This window comes from Pithys albifrons, chromosome 19, assembly GCF_047495875.1.
Source record: "Pithys albifrons albifrons isolate INPA30051 chromosome 19, PitAlb_v1, whole genome shotgun sequence".
In the NCBI taxonomy this organism is placed as follows: Eukaryota; Metazoa; Chordata; class Aves; order Passeriformes; family Thamnophilidae; genus Pithys; species Pithys albifrons.
In genome coordinates, this window is record NC_092476.1 from 561,958 (window position 1) to 583,464 (window position 21,507).

The window sequence follows — 21,507 nt, forward strand, 5'->3', positions numbered from 1 at the left end:
TGGGATTGCTCCTGGGAAGTCTTTTAAGAACAGCTGTGAATCAGAGCAGTCACTTTGGAGTCCAGGATAAACTTTGCTGAGCTCTTACAAAAGCTTCTTTTGAAAAATAAGAGCCAGTGCTTTGTGTGAGAATGTCAGGTGCCTCCTCATGGTGTTGTGTGCCAGCCAAAGCTCCTTCCCTCCCCTCTGGAAAGGGCACTGGGATGCTTTGACTCCTCTCTGTGATCTGTTTGACCTTTGCTGGTTGTTCCTAATAAATTCCTAAGTCCTGTGAACATGCAGGACCAGAATGAGTGCCAGAATATGACCATGTCCAGTGGCTTCAAAAGTCTCAAGGAAGGGAATAAAAGAACTCAATTTAATGCAGCAGTTTCCTGTGATGACAAATTTCAGTGCTGAGTGTCTTGTGCAGGACAGAAATCCATTTTTGGAGAGAAGTTCAGTGGAAACAAACCCATTGAGATGTCAGGAAAGGGCTGTTTCCTACAGCATCTTTTCTAGCACTTTTTTCCGGTCCCACTTGAAATTCTCGTTTATGGGACTGTTCTGTCATTACTGCATCTCACCAGCAGTGCTTTTCTCTGCTGTATAGGGGAAATTGCTATGGTAACATGAAAAAAAAGGCCAAAACAGTGGAAAAGCATAGAACTTAAACCAAAGATTGCTGGTGGCTGTCTGTGAGCAACCCTCTTCTTGTACAAAAGGGATGTGGATTTTCAAAGCAACTCTTTCCCCCTGAAGACACTGCCCTTCTGCTTTAAGGCACCACTGTGTCCTTTAGACCCCCCTGCTCTGTAGGCAGACTGGGGCACTCTCCACACAGAGAGCAGGATGCTCTGGCTCCAGGGGAATGGCCCCATGCAGGGAGGTCCCAGCCCTGTGCCCAGGGTAAATCTCAGACACCACCACGGCACTGAGGACCCTGTGCAGGGGCTGGTGCTGTTGTTACCCCCCTGGAAGATCCTGCAGATGGCAAAGGCACAGGTAAATATTTGTATAGAGCTTTGAGAAGTGGCAGAACAGTTTTGTTAAGCAGTATTGATTAGTGCAACAGAGAACTTGCTCTGAAACTCTTGACTGAGCTCAGGTGGAAGCTGCTGCGTGGAGTCTCCACCCAGGGAGCAGCTCTGAGATCACACCCTGTCCCCAGGCTCAGGTGGCCCTGCACAGAGTGCCAGGGGGGCTTTCTCCAGGAGCTTTCCCAACCCAGCTTTTCCCACTGTGTTCGGCAGGAGTTTTGCCACGGACAGTAATGGGAACAAGGGCAGGTGAAGGGAGAGCTTCAGTGAGACCTCTGGGCACCTGAGCAGAGACCAAAGTGCCCTGTGCTGCCCCAGGGCACCTGGAAAGGCACAGCACACACTGTAAAGCAGCATCATGGCACAAGAGAAACTGCCTTGGAACTTCCAGGCTCACCTCATTCTTGACTTCACAGCCACTCTCCTTGAGGGCAGTGTGATGTGCAGGGAGCAGCTCTGTCATCAGGAGGGCAGAAGAGAAGAGCAGGTCAAATTTCTCCCTTCTGTTCCAGGCTCTGCTGCCATCTTGCTGCTTTTTTTGACAAGTCAATGGACTTCTTCAAACAAATGAAAAAAGAAAAAAAAGTCTGACTAAGAGCAAAACATTCTGTGAGGTCCTTGGCTGAAAGGACCTGGGTGGATATGAAAAAGATAAAAGCAGCAAGGAGGGAAGAAACATCCCAGCTCTGGGTCTGATTTTTTTCAGGAACCGTTGGTTTTTCCAGCGTTACAATCTACTTACATGAAGCAGGTGCTGTTTGATTTTCTTTCCAAGATATTTCTCTCTCTCAAGGGTAGACAAAGAGTTGGAAAAGAGGACAACTGTTGTTTTATCTTGCTGCAGGATAGAACACCTTGGACTCAATGTTGTGCTGCAGCTCTTGGTTGGGGTTCCCCTGGAAATGGTGCACGGAGCTGCGAGGATCAGCTTCGTGTACGTTGCAGGAGTGGTGGCAGGTAAGTGATGGTGACAGGTGGGTGATGGTGGCAGGTGGGTGATGGTGGCAGGTAAGTGATGGTGACAGGTGGGTGATGGTGGGAGGTGGGTGATGGTGGGAGGTGGGTGATGGTGGCAGGTGGGTGATGGTGGGAGGTGGGTGATGGTGGGAGGTGGGTGATGGTGACAGGTGGGTGATGGTGACAGGTGGGTGATGGTGACAGGTGGGTGATGGTGGGAGGTGGGTGATGGTGACAGGTGGGTGATGGCGGCAGGTGGGTGATGGTGGCAGGTGGGTGATGGTGACAGGTGGGTGATGGTGACAGGTGGGTGATGGTGGCAGGTAAGTGATGGTGGCAGGTAAGTGATGGTGGGACGTGGGTGATGGTGGGAGGTGGGTGATGGTGGCAGGTAAGTGATGGTGGGAGGTGGGTGATGGTGGCAGGTGGGTGACACCTCTGGCTGCCCCAGGTGGAGGAGCAGCTGGAAGTGGTCCGGGTTGGCTTTTGTGTAGGAGAAATGTTCTGTGATGTTTGGGATTAGGAGAAGAGCAGTCACTGATCTTCTGTGCACTGAAATCCTTTTTGGGGGATGGAAGTGGGAAATCTGGCACAGCCTGACACCTGTTTCTATCCAGCCATAGACTCTGTTTAGGAGACCTACTAAAAAAGCCCCAACAACCTCTTACCTTAAAACAGCCTTATTTTAGATGGTTTTCCTAACGTGGAGGTGATGCTGGTCCTGTGCCAGTCCTTCCCCAACTTGCCCTATCATCTCGGTACAGTCTGAGTAAGCAAGAAGTATTTGGTTGTAGGTTGTGAGCAGTGCATAGAAATCTGGAAAATCCATTTAATCACGAAGCCATGGGGTTTGATTGATTTTCAGTTTGTGCTGTACTGCTTTTATTTATGTTTGGAATTTCCAGCAGTTTGGAGGTGATGGAAGTTAGCTGACAATAGATCAACATCTCATTAAAACAGGAGGAGAGTGTGAGAACAACAAAAAGGTTCACAGTAGAACTCAGACAATGATTGACTGCCTTAGTTCAGGATTTATGGTGTTGGGTTGGGTTTTTTCCCAGCTACATAATTATTTTTTTTTCCATAACGAGCAGATAAAGGCTTTGTAAAATGGGCTGCATTGGGTAGTAATAAATCCTACATTCCAGGAGAGAGACTGTGGAAAGAATAATTGGACTAGGACACAGAACTAGGCTTGATACAAACACTGCACTGTTTAGTGCAGAGAAAGGAATTAGCAGACCAGCTCCACCATCCCTTGCCTGTGATTTTAACAAGCACTGACTGAAGGGGTCCCCAATTTGCAAGTTCCCAGCTTTTCTACATAGACACATCTACCAAACCCTGGGGCTTCACTGGTGTGTGCATTGGCACAGCCCTGTGCCAGCTGAGGGCAGCAGGTGAGCACAAACCTGCTGCAGGGGAGCCCAGGTGAGCACTGCGAGTTTCCAGCTGCCTCTCCCATTCCTGTGGCCGTGGATCTGCTGCAGAGTCTGCAGGGACAGCTTTTCCTGGGTGTTGGGCTGGAGACTCCCACCCAGTGCCTCAGTGAGGCTCACTAGCCCACCTGACAGTATTTTTTAATTTCTGTTACACAAAGGGCTCCATTATTTTTTTCAGCCACATCTCCACAGACTTGGCTTTCACACCTTATGACCTATAAATTCTAAAAGAAAGGGAAAACTTCCTTTCTTGGTGCAGAATGGAACTACAGATGTGACCAGACAGTCCCACACAGAAAAGCATCCTGTGATACCCTTGCCCACTGGAGTTGTTAGCCAGTTATGGAATACAGTTTATTCTTTGATATGTGCCAGGAGAGAGGGAAATAGATATGATGAGGCTTTGGCAGTATAAAGGATAACTCGGCTCATAAACAGTCAGGAATAAACAGTAATATGTAGGCATAGGCCACAACTTTTTATGGGTTTTTTCTCATTTGTCTGGCTTTGCTAAAAGACATGTTGAAGCTGAAATTGAGAGGCTCAGTGCAGTGTCTGAGGACTTAACTGCAAGCTCTCATTATTCCTTCCTTTATTGCTCATTAACATTCTCCTTAATGGCAGCGTTTGAGAGCTGAGCAGTCTCAGGGCCATACAGTGAAGGAGGGAGCTGTCAGCACAGTTGGCTGGTGGAACCTCAGCACTTTCTTGACCCAGAACCAGCTGAGCAATTAGTAAAGAAGTTCATTAGATTATGTACTACCAAGGACTCTCTCAAGATTTGCCAATGTGTCCTTCTCCCATTCTTGCTCATCACAAAGACCTTCATTATCCTTGCCTTGTGACACCGAGTCTGCCTTTGTCCCTGTCTCTCTGAAATTACTCTTAAAGTTGGCAGTGAAAGGACCTTTGAGCAGGTTCAAGCCTCCTGCTGGGAGAAGCAGAGTCTGTGTTTGGGTGTATTGTTACTAGTGAGGCCTTTCTGTGCCTGATCTGTCATTTTGCTGTCCTGTGTCCACTGGCCCCATCCAGGTTATTATTTTTAGCTGGTTTTACTCAGTTTTACAAGTAACAAGCTGTGCTTTGATCAGAGGCCCCTGCTAAGTTACAAGTCCTGAGTTGCTTCTCCCTGTGCAAATATTTGTCTTGCCAACATGGGGGCTACTTCTATTTTATCTGCAGGTGAGAAACAAGACACAGACATTTGTCTGGCTCCTGCTCCCTTGTTTGTTCAATCAGGACATAAATGCCTTTTTGCAGCACAGGTTTAAAGACACGTTGCTGCCCTGCTTGGCTGCTTTTAAAGTAGGTGCAGAGGAATCAATCAGTCACTGCCTTGGCAGTTCTACAGCACTGAGTTGGCTCCACAAGCCCATCGATTCCCTCTCCTTCCCTTCCTGTGTTGCTGCCCTGCAGCAGCAGCACAGCCAGGCAGCAGCAGGGCTGTGGGGCAGGAGGGAAGTGTTTGGCTGCTGGCAGCTGCCCCCAGCCCTTGTTCTCTCCCGCAGGGTCCCTGGCAGTGTCCGTGGCTGACATGAGGGCGCCGGTGGTGGGCTCCTCTGGAGGGGTCTATGCTCTTGTCTCTGCTCACCTGGCCAACATAGTGATGGTGAGTACCAGAAGCACTGTCTGACCTCTCCAAAGGGAGCCTGGTCTGGTGGCCCAGGGGGCTGGAAATAAGGCCTGACCCAGCTGCTGGTTGTTCAGAGCTTCCATTATATCTTGTCTCAGTGGTGTGATCCTGGAATGGAAATACTACACTGGAGTTGGTGGCTTGGTACCCTGATGATTGGCAGTTTGTCAGGAGAAGCCAAAGGTGCTGGTAATCCAAGCCTCATATGTGTTCTCCAGGCTATCAGCTCTCCTTGAAGGGCTGCCAAGTATTTGAAAAGGAGGAGCTGACTGACTCTGCAGAAGGTGCAGACCTGTTTCTACCTGCATGTGCCACACTGTTTTAGTGGGCATCTAAGGAAATGTTCAGTGGGTTCATGTGCAGAATATCCCTCATCTCCATTTGTAAACCCCAGACTGAACCTGAACCCTGGGCAATCTAGAGATGCATCTTCTTGTGGTTTCACCTAATGAAATACTTCCCAAAGGTCAGTAAGAGCAGCAGCATCATTCCTCTAGAGCTGGAAACAGCAGCTCATCCCCAGCCCTCCCTAGGTGGTGGCAGAGCCCTGCCCAGCTGCCTGGGGGACTCCTCAGCTGACTCCAGCCAAAAAGGGCTTTGCTGGGAGAGGACTCGTGTGTGGTGGCACAGGGGTGCTCGTCTGTCCTGTACCAGCAATGTCAGAGCAGAGAAACCGTAAAAATGATGCTAATCCTCCTCCCCTGTGTCCTTCCTGAGTGGGAAGATAACATGAATTGGCTGCAGCAGAGACAGAAGGTCTGTCATGTGGGTGCTGGAACACATGTGAGCGTGTGGTGGTGCTGGAGTGGAGCCTGGAAGAAAGCCCTGTGCCTGTGCCTGTCTGCAGAGCAGCCACAGCTCCAGCTGTGCCCCACAATGGTGCTGCTCCAGACAGGCTTTGGAGCAGCTGGAAGCAGGAAAATGAGTGATTTCCTGAGCAGAATTGGTCTCCTTTGCCGTCTTCAAGCTTTTCAGAGCATGAATGAGCTGGGGCTGTTGTCCAAATGAGGACACTTGAGTGGCTGGCAGAGGCAGGGAGTGGAGGAGAGGGGTTAGCCCTGTGCCACAGGGTTTCTGCTGAGGTATTGACTCCTTAGATACAGTTATTTTCAGTATGATTTGTATTCCCTGCCACTGTGCCAAGAGAAGCAGGAGGGAGCTTCCTCTGCCTCACAGGGTGGTAATGCAGACACAGAGGTTTTTAACACTGCAATTCACAGGCTCACAGTGGGACAGTGGAGGAAATTTTGGGTTGCTTTGGAGGAAGAGGCTCTTACAGAGGTGTGTGGAGAGTCTTCACCAGTTACCTTCCCAGACTTCTTAAAACATCACAAAGTGGTCTGTCATTTCACTACTCATTGACCTCCTCCAAACCCATTAAGCAATTGCTACCTCAGCATCTGTATTTCCCCGTTATCCACTGCCCCTCTTCTCAGCTGAAATTACTTGTACTGCTTTTCTATTTCTGATGGAGGTTTTGGGGGTTTGTTTGTTGGTTGGTTTGGGGGTTTTTTGCCTTTCTTTCCCCCCCTCCTCTCTCTGTGCTCACTTCTTGTCTAGATGTGGTTGTGGCAGCCACTCTGGCCAAGCACAGCCTGGCAAAGGTGCTCTGGGTGTGCTGGGACAGGAGGGGCTGCTCCAGGGAGGGTCTCTTGAGTCCACTGTTCCCCTGTGCTTCCTGGTAATGAGAGGGAATGGAAACACTCCTGCTTGTGAAAATAAATATTACTGCAATTAAATACACAAAATAGCCAACAGGGGGAAGTAATAAAGTGTCACCCCGAGGAAAAGGGAGAGGGGAGGAATTCAGGGCAGCTACATGGAAATGAAAACTGAAGAAGCAGCACAGTATTAATCAGCCTCAGCTCAGAGCTTTCTGACTGGGTTAGATTTCTCTGTGGAGAGAGAAAATGAGTTACTTGTTTTGTAGAGATTGCATTTTTGCAGTCCCAGAAGTGATTTACAGACAGATCCCACATCAAACCTGAATATGTGTAATACATATTGCTAAATATTTCTTCAGCAGGCTGAAAAGTCACTGGGTGCCATTAAAGTTGGGCTGAAGAGTTTACAACATTATTTTTTTCATTATTCCTTCAGTGGGATGAACAGGGAGTTTTACACAGGAGACCTGACTGTCTTGATATCTCAGACTGCTTTCAACAGGCAAAATTTCATTTAGTCACTGAACAGTAGTGACAGTGTACTCATAGATGTGAGTTCCCAAAACATGATCCCTTTTTCTGCTTGAAAACTTTGTGCTAATGAGAAAGGAGGAATTTAAATACTTCTCCTGTGATTTCTGGTTATCATTCAGAGATTCTTATTCTGCTATATTGATGAGTGACCAAGCCTGAAGACAGAGGAGGCTGAATTCAGGTTTTCTTATGCCACTGTTTCCTTGATAGGCTTTTCTTGAGGTCTTTATTATTTCTCTATTCTCTGCCAAAGGTCTGAGCTGCAGAATCTCATATATCCTTTATGGCTGTGGCCTCTGGGATTGACAGATCTGTGTGGAGAGGTGGGTGGAGAGCACAGATCTGGATGGAACATCCAGCTTTGGATGCAGCACCAGCTTTTTTCCCTTGTCTCTCTTCCAGAACTGGTCAGGAATGAAGTGCCAATTCAAACTGCTGCGCATGGCTGTTGCCTTGATCTGTAGTAAGTACCACACAATCCTTGGCATGCAGGCAATCCTGCTTTGTTTGTCCTTGTCCTCACAGTTCCTGCTGATCCACAGAGTTCTGACTGTGCAGCAGTTTTGGTGGGAACTTGCAGCTGGACCTTCTGGCAGCAGAAACCACATTGCTTCCAAGTGCAGGTTTGGGCTTCCAGCACAAGCCTTTGTAAAGGAGAGTTTGTCATTAACCAGCAGCTGGTGGTGTTTGTGGAGATGTGGGACTTGAACATCTTCTCTTTGGATTCTCAAACACACAATGCTTTTGTAATGAGAGTACTTGAGTGTCCTGGAGCCCTTCCTATCTGGGGTGGCATCAGCACTATTCACACATTAATGAATTATCTTCCAGCCACATCCCCAGGGTGGCAGAAGGGAAACTGAGCTGTGTGTCCATCACAAACAGTTGTCTTCAAATTCCAACTCGGTTTTTTTATAGTTTTGGTATAAATTTGGGGAGGTGAATATTCCCCCACCTGCTACAGCCCCACAAACCCAGAGCACTTCCCAAGCACAGTGCAGGGCTCATGTCTCTGTGCCACAGCCCTGACACAGCCGTGGCTTCCCGGCGCTCCCCAGGCAAGGCCATTTCTCCCTGCTTGTCTCCAGGGCTGCAGTGCTGCCTGCAAGATGGACTTAAGAAGAGGCAGGCCTAGACAATTAATTAATTTGTCTTTTGTTCCTTGCTGCAGTGAGCTTTGAGTTTGGCCGAGCCGTGTGGCTGCGGTTCCACCCGTCGGCGTACCCGCCGTGCCCCCACCCCAGCTTCGTGGCCCACCTGGGAGGGGTCATGGTGGGAATCACCCTGGGAGTCGTCATCCTGAGGAACTATGAGCAGAGACTCCAAGATCAGACTTTGTGGTGGATCTTCCTTTCTATTTATGTCGTTTTTGTCCTGTTTGCCATCTTCTGGAACATCTTTGCCTACAGCCTGTTGGATCTAAAGCTACCTCCCCCTCCCTGAAAACACGGGCCAGGGGACTTGGGAGTGGAAGTCATCTGTCAGCTGTGTTTCATGAATGGAGATGGAGCATCTATTTCTGTATTTATCTTAGGGGAGGATGATTCTTCTGAACACAGGTGTGTGCTGGAGGAGATGCTTGAAGATCTCACGGAAGAATGGGCTGCTCAGTCTGTCACAAACCCAGCAGGTTCTGCAGTCCTGGCTGGCCATGCCGGGCAGTTTCTGCCCTGCCCCTGGGCACCCACTGCTGGGATTGTTGGCACACACCCACATCATGTAGGAGGTATCTGTGTTCTCCAGGTCAGTGCTGGAATTATGGCCAGTTGTTGGGTGAATCTCCTCAGTGTTACTGAATGCAAAAAGGGAATAAGAGCAAACATTTACTAATTAGAGACTCACATGGTACTCACAAGGCAGCTTGGGTCTGGTTTCTATGGACACATCTGACTGTTCAGCCATACTAGTGCCACTGTCTAATTACTTGAATGGTTCCTAAGGTATTTTAGCCTATGGTGAAACTTGGCTTGCACAACTTTCAAAGGAATCAGCAGAACTTGATCACACAAAGTGATGGAGCCTGGTCTCCAGCTACAGGTCAAATGAAATTGCACTATAAACATTGGGAATCTTAGAGTGTTGTGGACACCCAGCCAGAGGAGACTTGCTGTGCATGTTTCACTTGATTTAATTAATTATTCCCCCCCTCCCCAGCCCACTGTGGCAAGAGGGTGTGGCTGGGATTTCTTTTTTGAGGGATGAAGAAAAGGAGGGCAAATGTTCATTTGTGGTTTTATCACAGGACAATCAGGTGCTGGTTTTTATCTCCCTTTATCTCTGGCCATGCTGACCTAACACCTGGAGTGAGCTCCTAGCAAGGATCTCAACTCTTCCAGCAGGTTCTTCCTAGAAAAGTGGAACCAGGATCACCTGTAGCAGCCCAGGGTGGGAACTATCCAGTCTTTACAGCCATACAGTCCTTTTGGGGCCAAGTCCACTGAAGGCAGTGGAGTTAAATCAGGTTGTGCAGTGCTGGTTTCCCACAGGAGTGGACAGAGTGCTCTGGTGCTGCAGTGATCATTGTCAAATGGGTAAAACTGGTTTTAAGGTGACTGCTAAATTTTGAGGGTGCCTCTTCCTGAGGCAGTGGATGTTCTGGAGCTCCAAACAAGAGTTAGTTGCAATGATGCCTTTTTCTATAACACTGGCCAAGCCCAGGTTTGGGCAGTCTGTAACTGGGCTGTGGCACAGCCCACGCAGGTGCCTGCAGGGACCTGGGCACCACAGGGGAACATCTGTGGCACAAGCAGTGCCTCGAGGTCCTCCCGTCTGTAAGGTGCTTATTTTGCTTGTCACTTCAGAGAGCTGCCAAACTTCAGTCTGGGAATGTGGGTGCCCTCCTTTTCTCTCCCCTTTACCCACCTGTTTGATGGTCTGGATAAAGCAGCCAGAAGAGTCTCTCCAGACAAGCTCCTCCTCTCTTTTTCCCTTTTCCTGCTGGTGCCCAGAGGCTTCCACAGCACATCTCACAGGCCCTGTGGCAGTTGTGTTTGCTCTGCAGCAAAATGTCTCTGTGTTGTGGGCATTACTTTCTCAGCTGTGTTATTTGTGCTGCCATAGGATACCACAAGCTGGTAGGAGTCTGTCCTTCTACAGGGCACATTCACAAGTGCTTATCAGCTGCCCCCTTCTCTGCCTCTTGTGGGAAAATAACTCTGGTTTGAGGGGTGAAGTTCTGCTCCCACAGAATGCACTGGTAAAAATTCTGCCTCGGGGAAAGGAAGTGGGAAGAAAATACGTGGAAAAAGCCTTACCTGAAAAGAAACAATTTTTGCCACCTTTGTGCACAGAAATGGGATTTCTGAGTGTGACTGCATGGCCAGTGCAGTGCTCGTGGGGCCTCAGACCCAGGAGCAAGAGGAAGAGATGAGAGATGAGATGCCTTCATTTTGGAGAAGGGGATCTGCTCTCTGGGCCATCTTAGCTCTGCAGTTGGGGTCAGACCAAAGCAGTCAGGAGCTCCCATGGATTGTTCCAGGTGCTGGCCCTGGCAGTGCTGGAGCAGTGGATCCCCCTGGGGAGCTGCAGGAGGGCAGGGAGCTGGGCTGTGCTGACAGAGACAAGGTAACAAGTAAGATGTTCCTTTCCTCACCTTTTGCTAAGCCTTTCTGATTCAAGATGCCTTTTAACAGAGGTGACCAGGAATGGGAGTTCCCCTGAAGTTTTAGGAAAACTTTTAAAATTCAGGTAGAAAATTTCAGTTGTCAAAAACCCCTCCCATACTGTTTTGCCTATAATTTACCAGAGTACAATATGCACCAATTGACTTTTATTTTTGGTTTCTCAGCAGAAAGCTACTTAATGCCCATCGGTTTCTCCCCAGTAAAGGTTTCTGTGCCATATGCCCCAGTGTGTGTGTGCTCTGGGGTGAAGCAGCACAGTACAAGTTGAAAAGCCACCAGTTTCTTCATCAACCTGACCATGGTCAGCGTGCCTTTGCTCTGCTCAGGAGCAGGAGGGAGCTGAACAGAGGCATCCAGACACCCTTCTCTGGTCCTTCATCCACAGATCAATGTGGTTTACATGAACTGTTTGCAAACAGCTCTGAGGCTGAGCTTATGACTTGTTCTTTTAAACTGTTGTTCTTCTTTCTGACTCCCATCCTGTGTCCCCACACCCTGCCTAAGCAAGTCTACAAACAGCCCTGGGGATCAGAAAGGCCAAACTTTAAAGCAGTGCTAGATTTATTGTGAGTGAAGAAATGAAACCCTCTCACATTCCTGCTCATCAGAGCTGAAATCTCTCCCCATTTATGGAGCAGGTTTTCTGCTACAAATCGATCAGCCCATGGAGTCAGGACTGCACAAAGCTTTTATACTCCTTTTCTAATCACTGAAATTACAGTGTGAAAACTTGTTACGTTTCCACAGAGTGTCATGAGCTCTAGTTGTGTTATTTTGTACCACAGCCAGGAGTGCCACAGTGCTGCAGCAGCACCGAGCTGGGAGCAACCAGGCTCTCCTGTTACCTCCAGGTGTCCTTGGAGCTGCTGGCTCGTGTCGGAGCCGGAATATTCTCCCTCCTGTTCCTCCTTTGTGGTTCCAGCTGCTCACAGCCAGCAGCGTGTTCCTGAGGAGTGTCCCGCTGAGGGACTGGTTTTGGTGAGTGTTACAGTTTCATTTCAGCTGCTGCCAGGGTTTGACATGGATCAAGTCCGAGTCCATTCACCCTCCCAGGGCGCAGGGCTGGAGCAGAACTGTCACCCACTACAGGTCCGAACAGTCGCTTTGTGCACCTAAACCAGAGCAGCGGTTTCTGTGCCGGGTTTCCCTTCAGAGGGCACCCTGCAGGGGACCAGCGAGGATGGGGCAGGAGCGGTGCGGGAGCCGCGGTGGGATGTGCGGCTTCCAGGGACACCTGCCGGCAGGTCGGGGTCGGCTCCTGCCTCTGCACAGGTCGGGATCGGCCTCTGCCCTTCCCCAGGTCGGGATCGGCTCCTGCCCTTCCCAGGTCGCCCAGGACAGGCGGGAGAAGGGGCTCAGGCAGCCTTGGGGAGTGGGAAGAGAAAGGATGAGAACCAGGTAGATCAAAGTCCACGGTGTTTGCAAATGGCACCTTTTATTCCTACCTGCTTGGAGACAGGTAAAGATTAATGTTACACACATTGGTGGGAACAGGAAGGAAGAGGGAGAGAGTTGTGATGCAGTGATGGGAGAGGGAGTTACCAGAAACTGTCTCTGAGTGAGGTGTAGCAGAGTTGTAAAAATGCTGATGAATTTACTTTTGCTGAGTCCTTAAGACAACATCTTGTGTCACTTCTCCCCTGTCAGATGAGGAGGAATCTTAGCACTTATGTGGCATATTGTGATTTTTCACTACTTGTTCCTTTGGCAGTGGGAAGTATGTTATCAACAGGGAAGGGGGAGGCTGGAGAAATTGTTACTAGAAATAAAGCTTAGGGATTCTGCATTCCAAGAGCTGCTCCTTCTGGTGGGTTATACTGCCCATGTGCTTTGGATCAGATTAGACCATTTCAATTTGAACTGGGCTATGAAGGATGAACCTGGCCCTTCAGAGCTGGTACCAGTGGGACAGCTCAGTCTGCCCTTGGGGCTGCTGCTGTTTGTGCCAAAATTTCTGTAAAAAAGAACCACACTTGAGGCAGAAACCAAGCTTGTTTAAGGGTAAATGTATTTTTAATGTCACCATTAATCACTGGCTTTTAATTGGAAAAAGCTTCCTAATGAGGTATTTCTGAAATGCCAGTGGCACAGAAAATTTGTTTCAGGGTACTTTACAACAGAGAGCACAAAACATTCCCTAGGCCTGACTTCAGTAGCAAAAGTACCTTATTTCCTGTGAGCTCAATAGACAAGTTGTCACTGACTCTCTCCTGACTCCCCCACAGTGTCTGTTTGGTGTGCAAATAAGGCCAGATTTATGCAGCTTTCCTTTTGCTTACACTGCTAATGCCAACAACACACCCAAGTGTTGAACACAAAGCACTAAACTATGTAATTTTCTGCCTTAAAATACTGAACAAAGATACTTTCCCGTGAAGGGCTAGTGAACAAATGATACTTGCAAGGTAAGAGCTATGGAACGTTTCCAGATATTTTTGTATTGTGTACATTCTGTATATTTTTGTTGTAATAATATTATTTGAGTGCAGAATCCATTAAATTTTTTGATGGTGTTTTTTGTTTGTTTTCTGTTTAATTTTTCTTTTCTTCTCTCTTTTTTTTTTTAATAAAATTGAGTTGTTCTGTATCACATGCCAAAAAGCAAGCAAGAAAAACTTTCCAGGACAGTTTTGTAAGTTTGCCTGCAGGTAACACATTATTTAACAAGAGAGCAATTGGTTTGGAGCTCTGCAATGGAATCTTCTAATAATGACACTGGTAACTCATTTCTATGTCTGTCTGAAAGATAAAGGGGAGAGTGAACTGCAGCTTCATTTCTCCCTGAGATATAATGAGGATTCCACCTTGGGAATTGTATGGGAATTCAAGTCTTGTCCCACCTTTTGGCAGCTCTGGTGCTGCAGTGACCTCAGCACTGCAGGAAGGTGACAGCCAAGTACATCAATCTACTTAAATTTTGGGTTTGGGGAGGAGGGTTGTGCTCTTTTAACATCAGTCTCTACTAAGTGCCTTCAAACCTCAGAGCCAACACGTCCTGGGCTCCTGCATCAATAGTGGAAACAACATATCCAGAAATTTCCACCAGTGGGGAAGGGGGAGGCTTATTTTGAAAAGTATTTTGTGGATTTCCTGGGTTAAAGTGCAACTTACAGGGATGACAATATGATTAATTCATTTACCATGCTCTATTCAGATGGTTTTGCTTCTTTATTAGAACACAATAGCCAGATCTTAAAGATTACACATTATCATTTTAAATATATTTAAAATATTTAAAACACTGAAATGCTTGTCAGGTCAGGGATTTGGGTTTGGGGTTTTTTAATGTAGTGACTCTAAAAAACAAATGTCATGATTTCCTCAGAACAGGAGCAAGTCAGTTGGAGAATCTGGTAAGCACTAAAAACTATGCAGGAGTTGGTATGATCTGATACTCACACATTAAAAAAGCTCATCCTGCTTCATCTGAAAAAGAGAAAAGGCAGGTGAAACTGCAGCTTGGCTTTGACTTGGGTAATAATTTTAAATATAAATTAAAAATCCTGCAGTAGCTGCACAGAAGGAACTAATCATTTATACATGAGACAATTCTAAGCCACTGCTGTTTCTCTCATGAATTCCTCAAGGACAGTCACCACGTTTCTGGCTTCGGGCATCTCTGCATGTTCCACCTTCACAACCTTCAGGAGGATGTCTCCACTGCCACAGTTCCTCAGGAACAGGTAACACTTGAACAGGGCATAGTGGTTCATCTCAGCCTGCCGGATAAACCTCTTCAGGTTGTTGATGTCTTGGATGGCCTGGGAAAAGACAGGGAATTTTCTTATCCTTCCACATGGAAAGAAAACATCATGTGGAGAACGATGAACAGCAGGAGAAGCAAAAGCATTTCCAACAGCAATTTTGTATCACTGCTCAAGAGTAGGGTAAGATCTGAGTCCTGCCCTTGATGCACTTTGCTCCTGCCACTGAAATGGTGCAAAATGTGTGGACACAACTTGGTGTGCCCGAACTTGCAGCCAGAATTCTCTTGTTATGGCAGCTCAGCTAAGAAGTGGTAACTGCTGAACCCATGTTCCCAGTTACATGATACTGTGTGTGCACAGCTCCAGTTAACAGTATTTTAAGGGGAAAAAAATTGGAGAAAACATCTTTGGAGCATTCACTGAAAAAAATTTCATACTATTTTACAGCTGTCACCTGCAGTAAGTCAGGCCTCAAATTCAGAGTTAAACACTAAATGACACAGACACTGTAACCTGTAACTTCTCTTTGCTGCAGGAAGGGTATTTGCTGCCTCAGCAACCCTGATGTCTCCTTCAAGTCTTTAACAAACATGAACATGTACCTTCAACTTGAAGTTTTCCAAAATCTGCCGGAAGAGAAATGGATTTCCCCCTTCAGCAGCATTGACAAAAGCCTGCATCCAGTCCTCACAGAACCTGTTGCTTCCTGGTACACGCTCAGGAACACAGGGAAAAGAGGAGAGTAAATGAGCTCAGTGTAAATGTACAGCTGCATTCACCTGGCTTAATCACTCAGGTAGCAATTGACAGTCTTATACCTGGGCCAGGAAATAAGTTTTAAGGAAAAACAGGACATGTGGAAAAGAAAAGCAAAAACAGCCACAGTGATTACACAAACTCTGTTATGAATGTTAAATCCCTTTTCACAACATTTATCTATGGGAAAAAAATGTTTTGCAGATTCCCTGAATTGTACCAATCATATTTTCATACAATTTCAATGATGGATGTTATTATGGAGCATTTTCAACCCTGAGTTCCAGAGGGTCTGGTGTGACAAACCACCCTGGTACTTCACCAGGACAGGTGCAGTTTCCAGGCAGAATCCAAACTTTCTGGGCATGAGCCTACAAGTTTCTGAGTCTGCTCAGCTGCCTGTGCCACCCCAGCCCTCAGCAGGGCCCACGAGGGGCATTCCCAGCTGTAACCCCACCTGCATTGTGCAGCTGGGGCCGGGCGCCACCGCAGTCGATCACCAGCGCCTTGTGCTGCTCCTCCGTCATGGCGATGCACAGGGAGGTCATGGTGCCCTCCTGGACGAGTCCCTGCAGGCTGGCAGCTGCCAGGAACCTGGCACAGAGAGCCCTGCTGAGCTGCTGGAGCCTGCACAGCTCGGGCACAGCACAGGGGCTGTCACACACAGGAGCCTCTCACTCACAGCTCTCAGAGCCTCCGTACCTGCCGATGTCCCGTTCTGTCCTCTCATCTGCATTTGTCACTTCTACAGGAGTGTAACTCAAGGCCTTAAAACAAACAAAAAGAGGGAAAAAAAGGAAAAAGCTGGATGCAACTTGGCTATTGCTTTTGTTGCTATATTGCAGTTATGAGCAATAAATACATAATGTGGTACTTTCAAAATTGCTCTTTTCAAGGCAGTCCTCCATGTTATAGTCACTGCAGCTGGTTAAGTACTCAGAAGGAACTCAGCATTTACACTGTTAGCTATTCCATCCAAAGCTCCTCAATCTCAAGGACTAGAGCTAGGATTAACTTTTTATATTTCTAGTTAATTAAACAAGGCACACATACAGTATGATACCCTTTTCGTTCAGAGGAATTACAGCAAGGACAGCCTGCTCAGGCTACTTCTAATTTTCTTATTCTAATTTCAACATGGACACTACTAGATAATTTAAAATGAGTTAACTACAGAAATTGATGTAAGAAATTGCTATGTGTTTCCTTAGCAAGAAAGCAGGAGTTAAAAAAGAAATAAAAAGGAAAAAAGGGAAAAAATTAAAGAAGTTTTTCATTTCCTCCTGCTAGAAAACACAAGAAACATTTTAAGCATGTTGGAGTCACTGAGATGCCTTCTGAAGGTTTTCAGTTAAGCAGGTTTGAATGCACTTACAGCATGTAACAGAGAGGCCAGTTTGGCCTGGAAGAGCTGCACCACCCTCTGGATAGGGCAGATGGCATCCTCAAACCAGCTCCTCAGGTGGGGGCCCACACAGCTCTCCTGGGGGTTTTGCTGTGACAAGTTGAAATGTTAAAACTACAAATTAGATTTCTACACAAATAGAAGCCTATTAATTTTCCACTCAATCTGAGATATTTGGGTGTCAGAGCCTCCTTAATCCGAAACCACTCTGAACTAAAATAATGAGTTTGATATTTAAAGACACACTTTATCAGCAATGAAAGGCTTTGTATTTTAAGAAACAGCCAGAACTGTAATAAAATGGTATATATTGAGCAGAGACACAAAAAATCCTTCCTTAACATTCAGGAGGGGCAAGAATTGAGGTGGAATCAATAACTTCCCTGTAGGCCATTACCTTTTATTAGTCATTCTTCTCTCCAAAGTAACCTTTAGGAGATTTATGACAGGCACAGAAAAAGTCCTCACTTTTTTTCCCTTTCAACTGGTGTGGTTGGGAGCAGTTTGAACACCCATTGTCACTGCAGTGAGTCAGGATCTCCCACAGTGTTTTACTGGTACTTAAAACACCCATTTTGGCTCTACAGTCTAAATCTTCTGTCTTAGCAATTAATTTGGGTAAATACTAATTTTCACCACTTAAAAAAAAAGTTGGGCTTTACCTCCAAATCAAGGTTTATCTTCAGACTTTGAATGTATTTGTCCAGCTCAAGTCTGAAAGTAACTTCTTAAGGAAAACAAGACACATCAGTTAAGACCTGCATTTTTCCCTTTCAGTCCAGGCTGTTGCTGACATTTTCAGTTACTGGAGGGTGTGCACAAACCAGCTCATTTCAAGCAGAAACAGACAAAATGACAAGGTAATTTTGACATCCTCTCCCTCTCCACACAGGTAAAGAAAGTCAAAGGTAAGGATATAGTTCCAGACCTTTCTCTGAGCCACCTAAGAAACAAACCACATATTCTGGAGCATTGATGTCTGATTCCAGTGTTGCCATTTCTAGATTTTCTTGTTGGAAACGACAGTAGTAACAGCCAACTTTACTTTCTGGTATGCTATGAAAAAAATATACCAGAGACACCACAATAAATAAGAGCAAAAGGCAAACATAACATGATTTCTGAGAGAATTTTCACCCACTGGCATTCATGGCTCCCATGGTCATATATAAAGTTTTTAGATCTTTTTTTCTCTTCTGTGGTGTGATTAAGTAGTTTGAAAGGAAATAATCATGACCTCATGCAGTGTTTTCAATTATTTGCTACAATATGTTTCTCAAGGCTACCTAAAAAAGGCAAGTGCCATCGTGTAAGTCTGTACTGACAGCAGCAGGGAAGAGAGATCACAGAATCAGGATTAAAGCCAAGAGCAGCAGCAGACAGGCAAGATGTGCTGTGCTGCCAGTGACCCTCACAGCTTTTCACCCACAAATAATCTGAAACAGTCACCTGAGCCCCACGGAGGCCACGCTGCCCATTCCTTCAAACAGGGCTCCTTTACTGAGCCGCCTGGCGAGGAAACTGCGCAGTTCTGTCTCTGCCTCAGCGGGTAAGTTGGTGTCCAGCAAGGAGAGGCTTTGGAAACAAGAAGAAATTGTTACCAAACCCCAAATGTTACTGGTTTATTTCAGTAGGAGCAGAACCTGCCTCTGGCAGGGGGACCCCTGTGATCTCTCTCTGGCACTTTGGGCCCACCAGGAGCAGTCAGAGGTTTGCTCTGTCACCAGGAGGCTGCAGTTGTGTGTCTGTTCATTCCGACCGTCCCAGCAGCCACGGGCAAGTCACTGCCCTCCTTATTCCTGTTTCCCTACTTGCAATACAGAGCTTATGGAAAGGTGTCCATTGAAAATTAATTAATTTTTGCCTATGCAAAGACCTAAGCCAACACAGACATATGAAGGAGCAAAGAGATTGGCCATGATCTGGTAAAGGGACTGGAGTTGCACCAAGGGTTGGACTTGATGATCTCGGAGGGCTTTTCCAACCCAATCCATTCTATGACTCTGTGGTTCTAAAGAAAAGAGTTCATTCTCAGAGATGACAGTTCAATACATTATTTGAGCTCCGTAGGTGTGTCCATCCCCCAGGTATTCCAGAAGAGGACAGGGGACCTCAGTCCGTGTTCAGGGGGGTTTGTGCCTTGCTGGCCCTGACAATGACCTGACTATCTGGCGGACACTGCAGCCCGGGGTGGCTCCGCAGGTGCTTTACCTGAAGTCCTCGGGGCTGGGGGTGTGTGCGCCGGGCCCGTCTCCGCCGGCCGCTCCGGGCGAGCACCTGCAGGAGGGATGGCAGGGTCGGTGTGACAGCCGGGACACGGAGAGGGACACAGAGAGCACGGGCAGGGAATCGGGGCGCTATGGGAGGGGGAGAATCCCACCCGGGAGAGAGGAGGGGGGAATACAGGGGGGTCCGGCGCTCACCTGCGGTAGCCGTACAGGCCGTGGTAGGTGAGGCCGTGCCGCTCCGGCCGCCGCTCCTCGCCCGCTCCTCCCTCCTCGCTGCTCTCCAGCTCCCGCTCATCGCCGTCCGCCAGCGCCGGCAGCATCGCGGACCGGGCCCTGCGACCGCCCTGTCTGTGCGCGGGGAGCGGCCCCGGGGCCGCCGGGACACGGCCGGGAGCGCCGAGCCCACCCGGGGCCGCCGGGACACGGCCGGGAGCGCCGAGCCCACCCGGGGCCGCCGGGACACGGCCGGGAGCGCCGAGCCCACCCGGGGCCGCCGGGACACGGCCGGGAGCGCCGAGCCCACCCGGGGCCGCCGGGACACGGCCGGGAGCGCCGAGCCCACCCGGGGCCGGGGCGGGGAGGAGCGTTCGGAGCGAGCGCTGGGGCGGCGGCGGGAGCCGTGGGCAGGGCCGCGGGAGGAGCCTCGGGAGGGGAAGGGCCCCGGGAAGGGCCGCCGGGTCAGTCCCGGCCCCACAAGGCCCCGGCCCGGTTCGTGTCAGGCGCACCAAAGTGCCCGCAGTGCCCGTGCCAGCACAGGGGACCCCTCGGCAGCCTCACTGACCTGGCGGGGCAGAACCACGGGTTGACACAGACCGTAAAGGTGGTCTCAGTTCCAGCCCTTTGCCGTGCCGGGACTGGCCGTGCTATTTCTAAGGAGCTCTGCCTCTGGAACACCTTTGGCTCTCTTAAGGCCCCGCGTCTCCTGGCTCAGCCTGCAGGCTCCGGGCACGCTGGAGAACCGGAGGCGCTGGGGCTGGAGGGAGCTCTGGAATCCCGCAGGGCAGGGCAGGGCAGGGCAGGGCAGGGCAGGGCAGGGCAGGGCAGGGCAGGGCAGGGGGCACGGGGAGGTTGCGGGTGCGTTTGGGGTTGGGATGTCCGAGGGAAGGGCCCCCCACGGCCTCCCCTGTGCTGCAGAGCGCCCTGGGGAGCAGCTCCGACCCGCAGCAAAGCCACTGAATTAACAAACAATCCAGTGCAAGAGAACAAAATCCTTCATTTTATTCAGAGCTGGGAACGGGGGGGTGACCCCACCAAAGGCACGTTCGACAAATCTTTTGTGTTTCCAGGTTTATATACTGAGTTACAGCTGAAACCAACACCCTCCCCAAAGTTAAGCAGGATATTCTGGGTGACTGAACAGCTCCAGTGGGCTGCTCTTACCTCTGTATTTCCTCTAACTAAGCAATGGTACAGCTTCAGGCCTCTAACCTGGACAGGTTTGCTGATTTATTTCTTCCAGCTCAGCCTCTCATCTAAACAGGGTTTTTGGTTTATTTCTTAAAGTTCATCTTACAGCGACAGGGTTAAATTCCCCTTTGCCTAAAGCTATGATGGGTAAGAGAGCTGACAGACTTGGCTTCGAGCTAAAACCAAAAATTAATATAAAATACAAAGTTAGTACAGGTATGAGTAAAAATTGTAAAGACCATATGATTTTATGGAGAAAGGTTAACCTCCATTTTCTTGAGGAGTCTCTGTATTGTAAGAAGGAAGTTCTTTGCTGTGAGGGTGGCAGGCCCTGGCACAGGTGGGGCAGAGAAGCTGCTCTTGCCACAAGAGGGGACAGGGGTGGCATCTTCTCCTTTCTTGGTTGAGGAGAATCCCTGCACAGCAGATGAAGGGTCTCCTTTGTTCACAGAGACCTCCACGTATCAAAGGGGCCTTTGTGCTCAGGGGCCTCTGCGTGTTTGTTTTAAGTACTTGGTATTTTCCCTCCTTGTGAAAGGCCCTCAGTGCCAGGTCCTGACAGTACCTGGTACCTCATGGTAGACCTATAAATTTCCTATAAAATCACAGCAATATAAAAACAAACCCTAAATAAAGAAATCGTATTCTAACTCAACTAATCTTGCTTGTATAAGACCATGTTATTTTATTTCTCACACTATTGCTCTGTGGCTCCCACTGGGCCAGGCCGCGGTGCCCACACGGGACAAAATGGCGGCGGGGCCGTGAGGGGACCGGGGGCAGCCCCGGGTAGGGTGACAAACCCTCCCGCTGTGCCCCCCCGCCGTGCCCCGGTGCCCCAGGCCGGGCCAGGTCACGGGGCAGTGCCGTGAGGGGACCGGGGGCAGCCCCGGGGGGCCACAAACCCTCCCGCTGTGCCCCCCCGCCGTGCCCCGGTGCCCCAGGCCGGGCCAGGTCACGGGGCAGTGCCGTGAGGTCACAAACCCTCCCGCTGTGACCCCCCCGCCGTGCCCCGGTGCCCCAGGCCGGGCCAGGTCACGGGGCAGTGCCGTGAGGTCACAAACCCTCCCGCTGTGCCCCCCCGCCGTGCCCCGGTGCCCCAGGCCGGGCCAGGCCGCGGTGCCCACACGGG

At 49.0% G+C, this 21,507-nt stretch overlaps 2 protein-coding genes across 2 annotated transcripts in view; one reads left to right on the forward strand and one right to left on the reverse strand.

The window, feature by feature from the left end:
• Positions 1–13,441, forward strand: part of RHBDL3 (rhomboid like 3) — a 60,999-nt gene extending 47,558 nt beyond the window's left edge. The window contains exons 7-10 of the mRNA XM_071573594.1: positions 1,864–1,976; positions 4,927–5,027; positions 7,652–7,712; positions 8,421–13,441. Of these exons, the coding sequence (XP_071429695.1) occupies positions 1,864–1,976; positions 4,927–5,027; positions 7,652–7,712; positions 8,421–8,692 (547 nt within the window). The 3' untranslated portion in view covers positions 8,693–13,441. The remainder of the gene's footprint in view (positions 1–1,863; positions 1,977–4,926; positions 5,028–7,651; positions 7,713–8,420) is intronic.
• A 580-nt stretch (positions 13,442–14,021) lies between these two features.
• Positions 14,022–19,599, reverse strand: C19H17orf75 (chromosome 19 C17orf75 homolog). Its single transcript, XM_071573593.1, has 10 exons — positions 19,164–19,599; positions 18,952–19,017; positions 18,190–18,315; positions 17,659–17,796; positions 17,403–17,460; positions 16,711–16,830; positions 16,038–16,102; positions 15,793–15,929; positions 15,182–15,285; positions 14,022–14,633 (listed from the first exon to the last, which is right to left on the reverse strand). Exons 1-10 carry the CDS (start codon positions 19,286–19,288, stop codon positions 14,424–14,426), a joined length of 1,149 nt encoding a protein of 382 aa, XP_071429694.1. The 5' UTR covers positions 19,289–19,599; the 3' UTR covers positions 14,022–14,423.
• Positions 19,600–21,507: the final 1,908 nt, after the last annotated feature.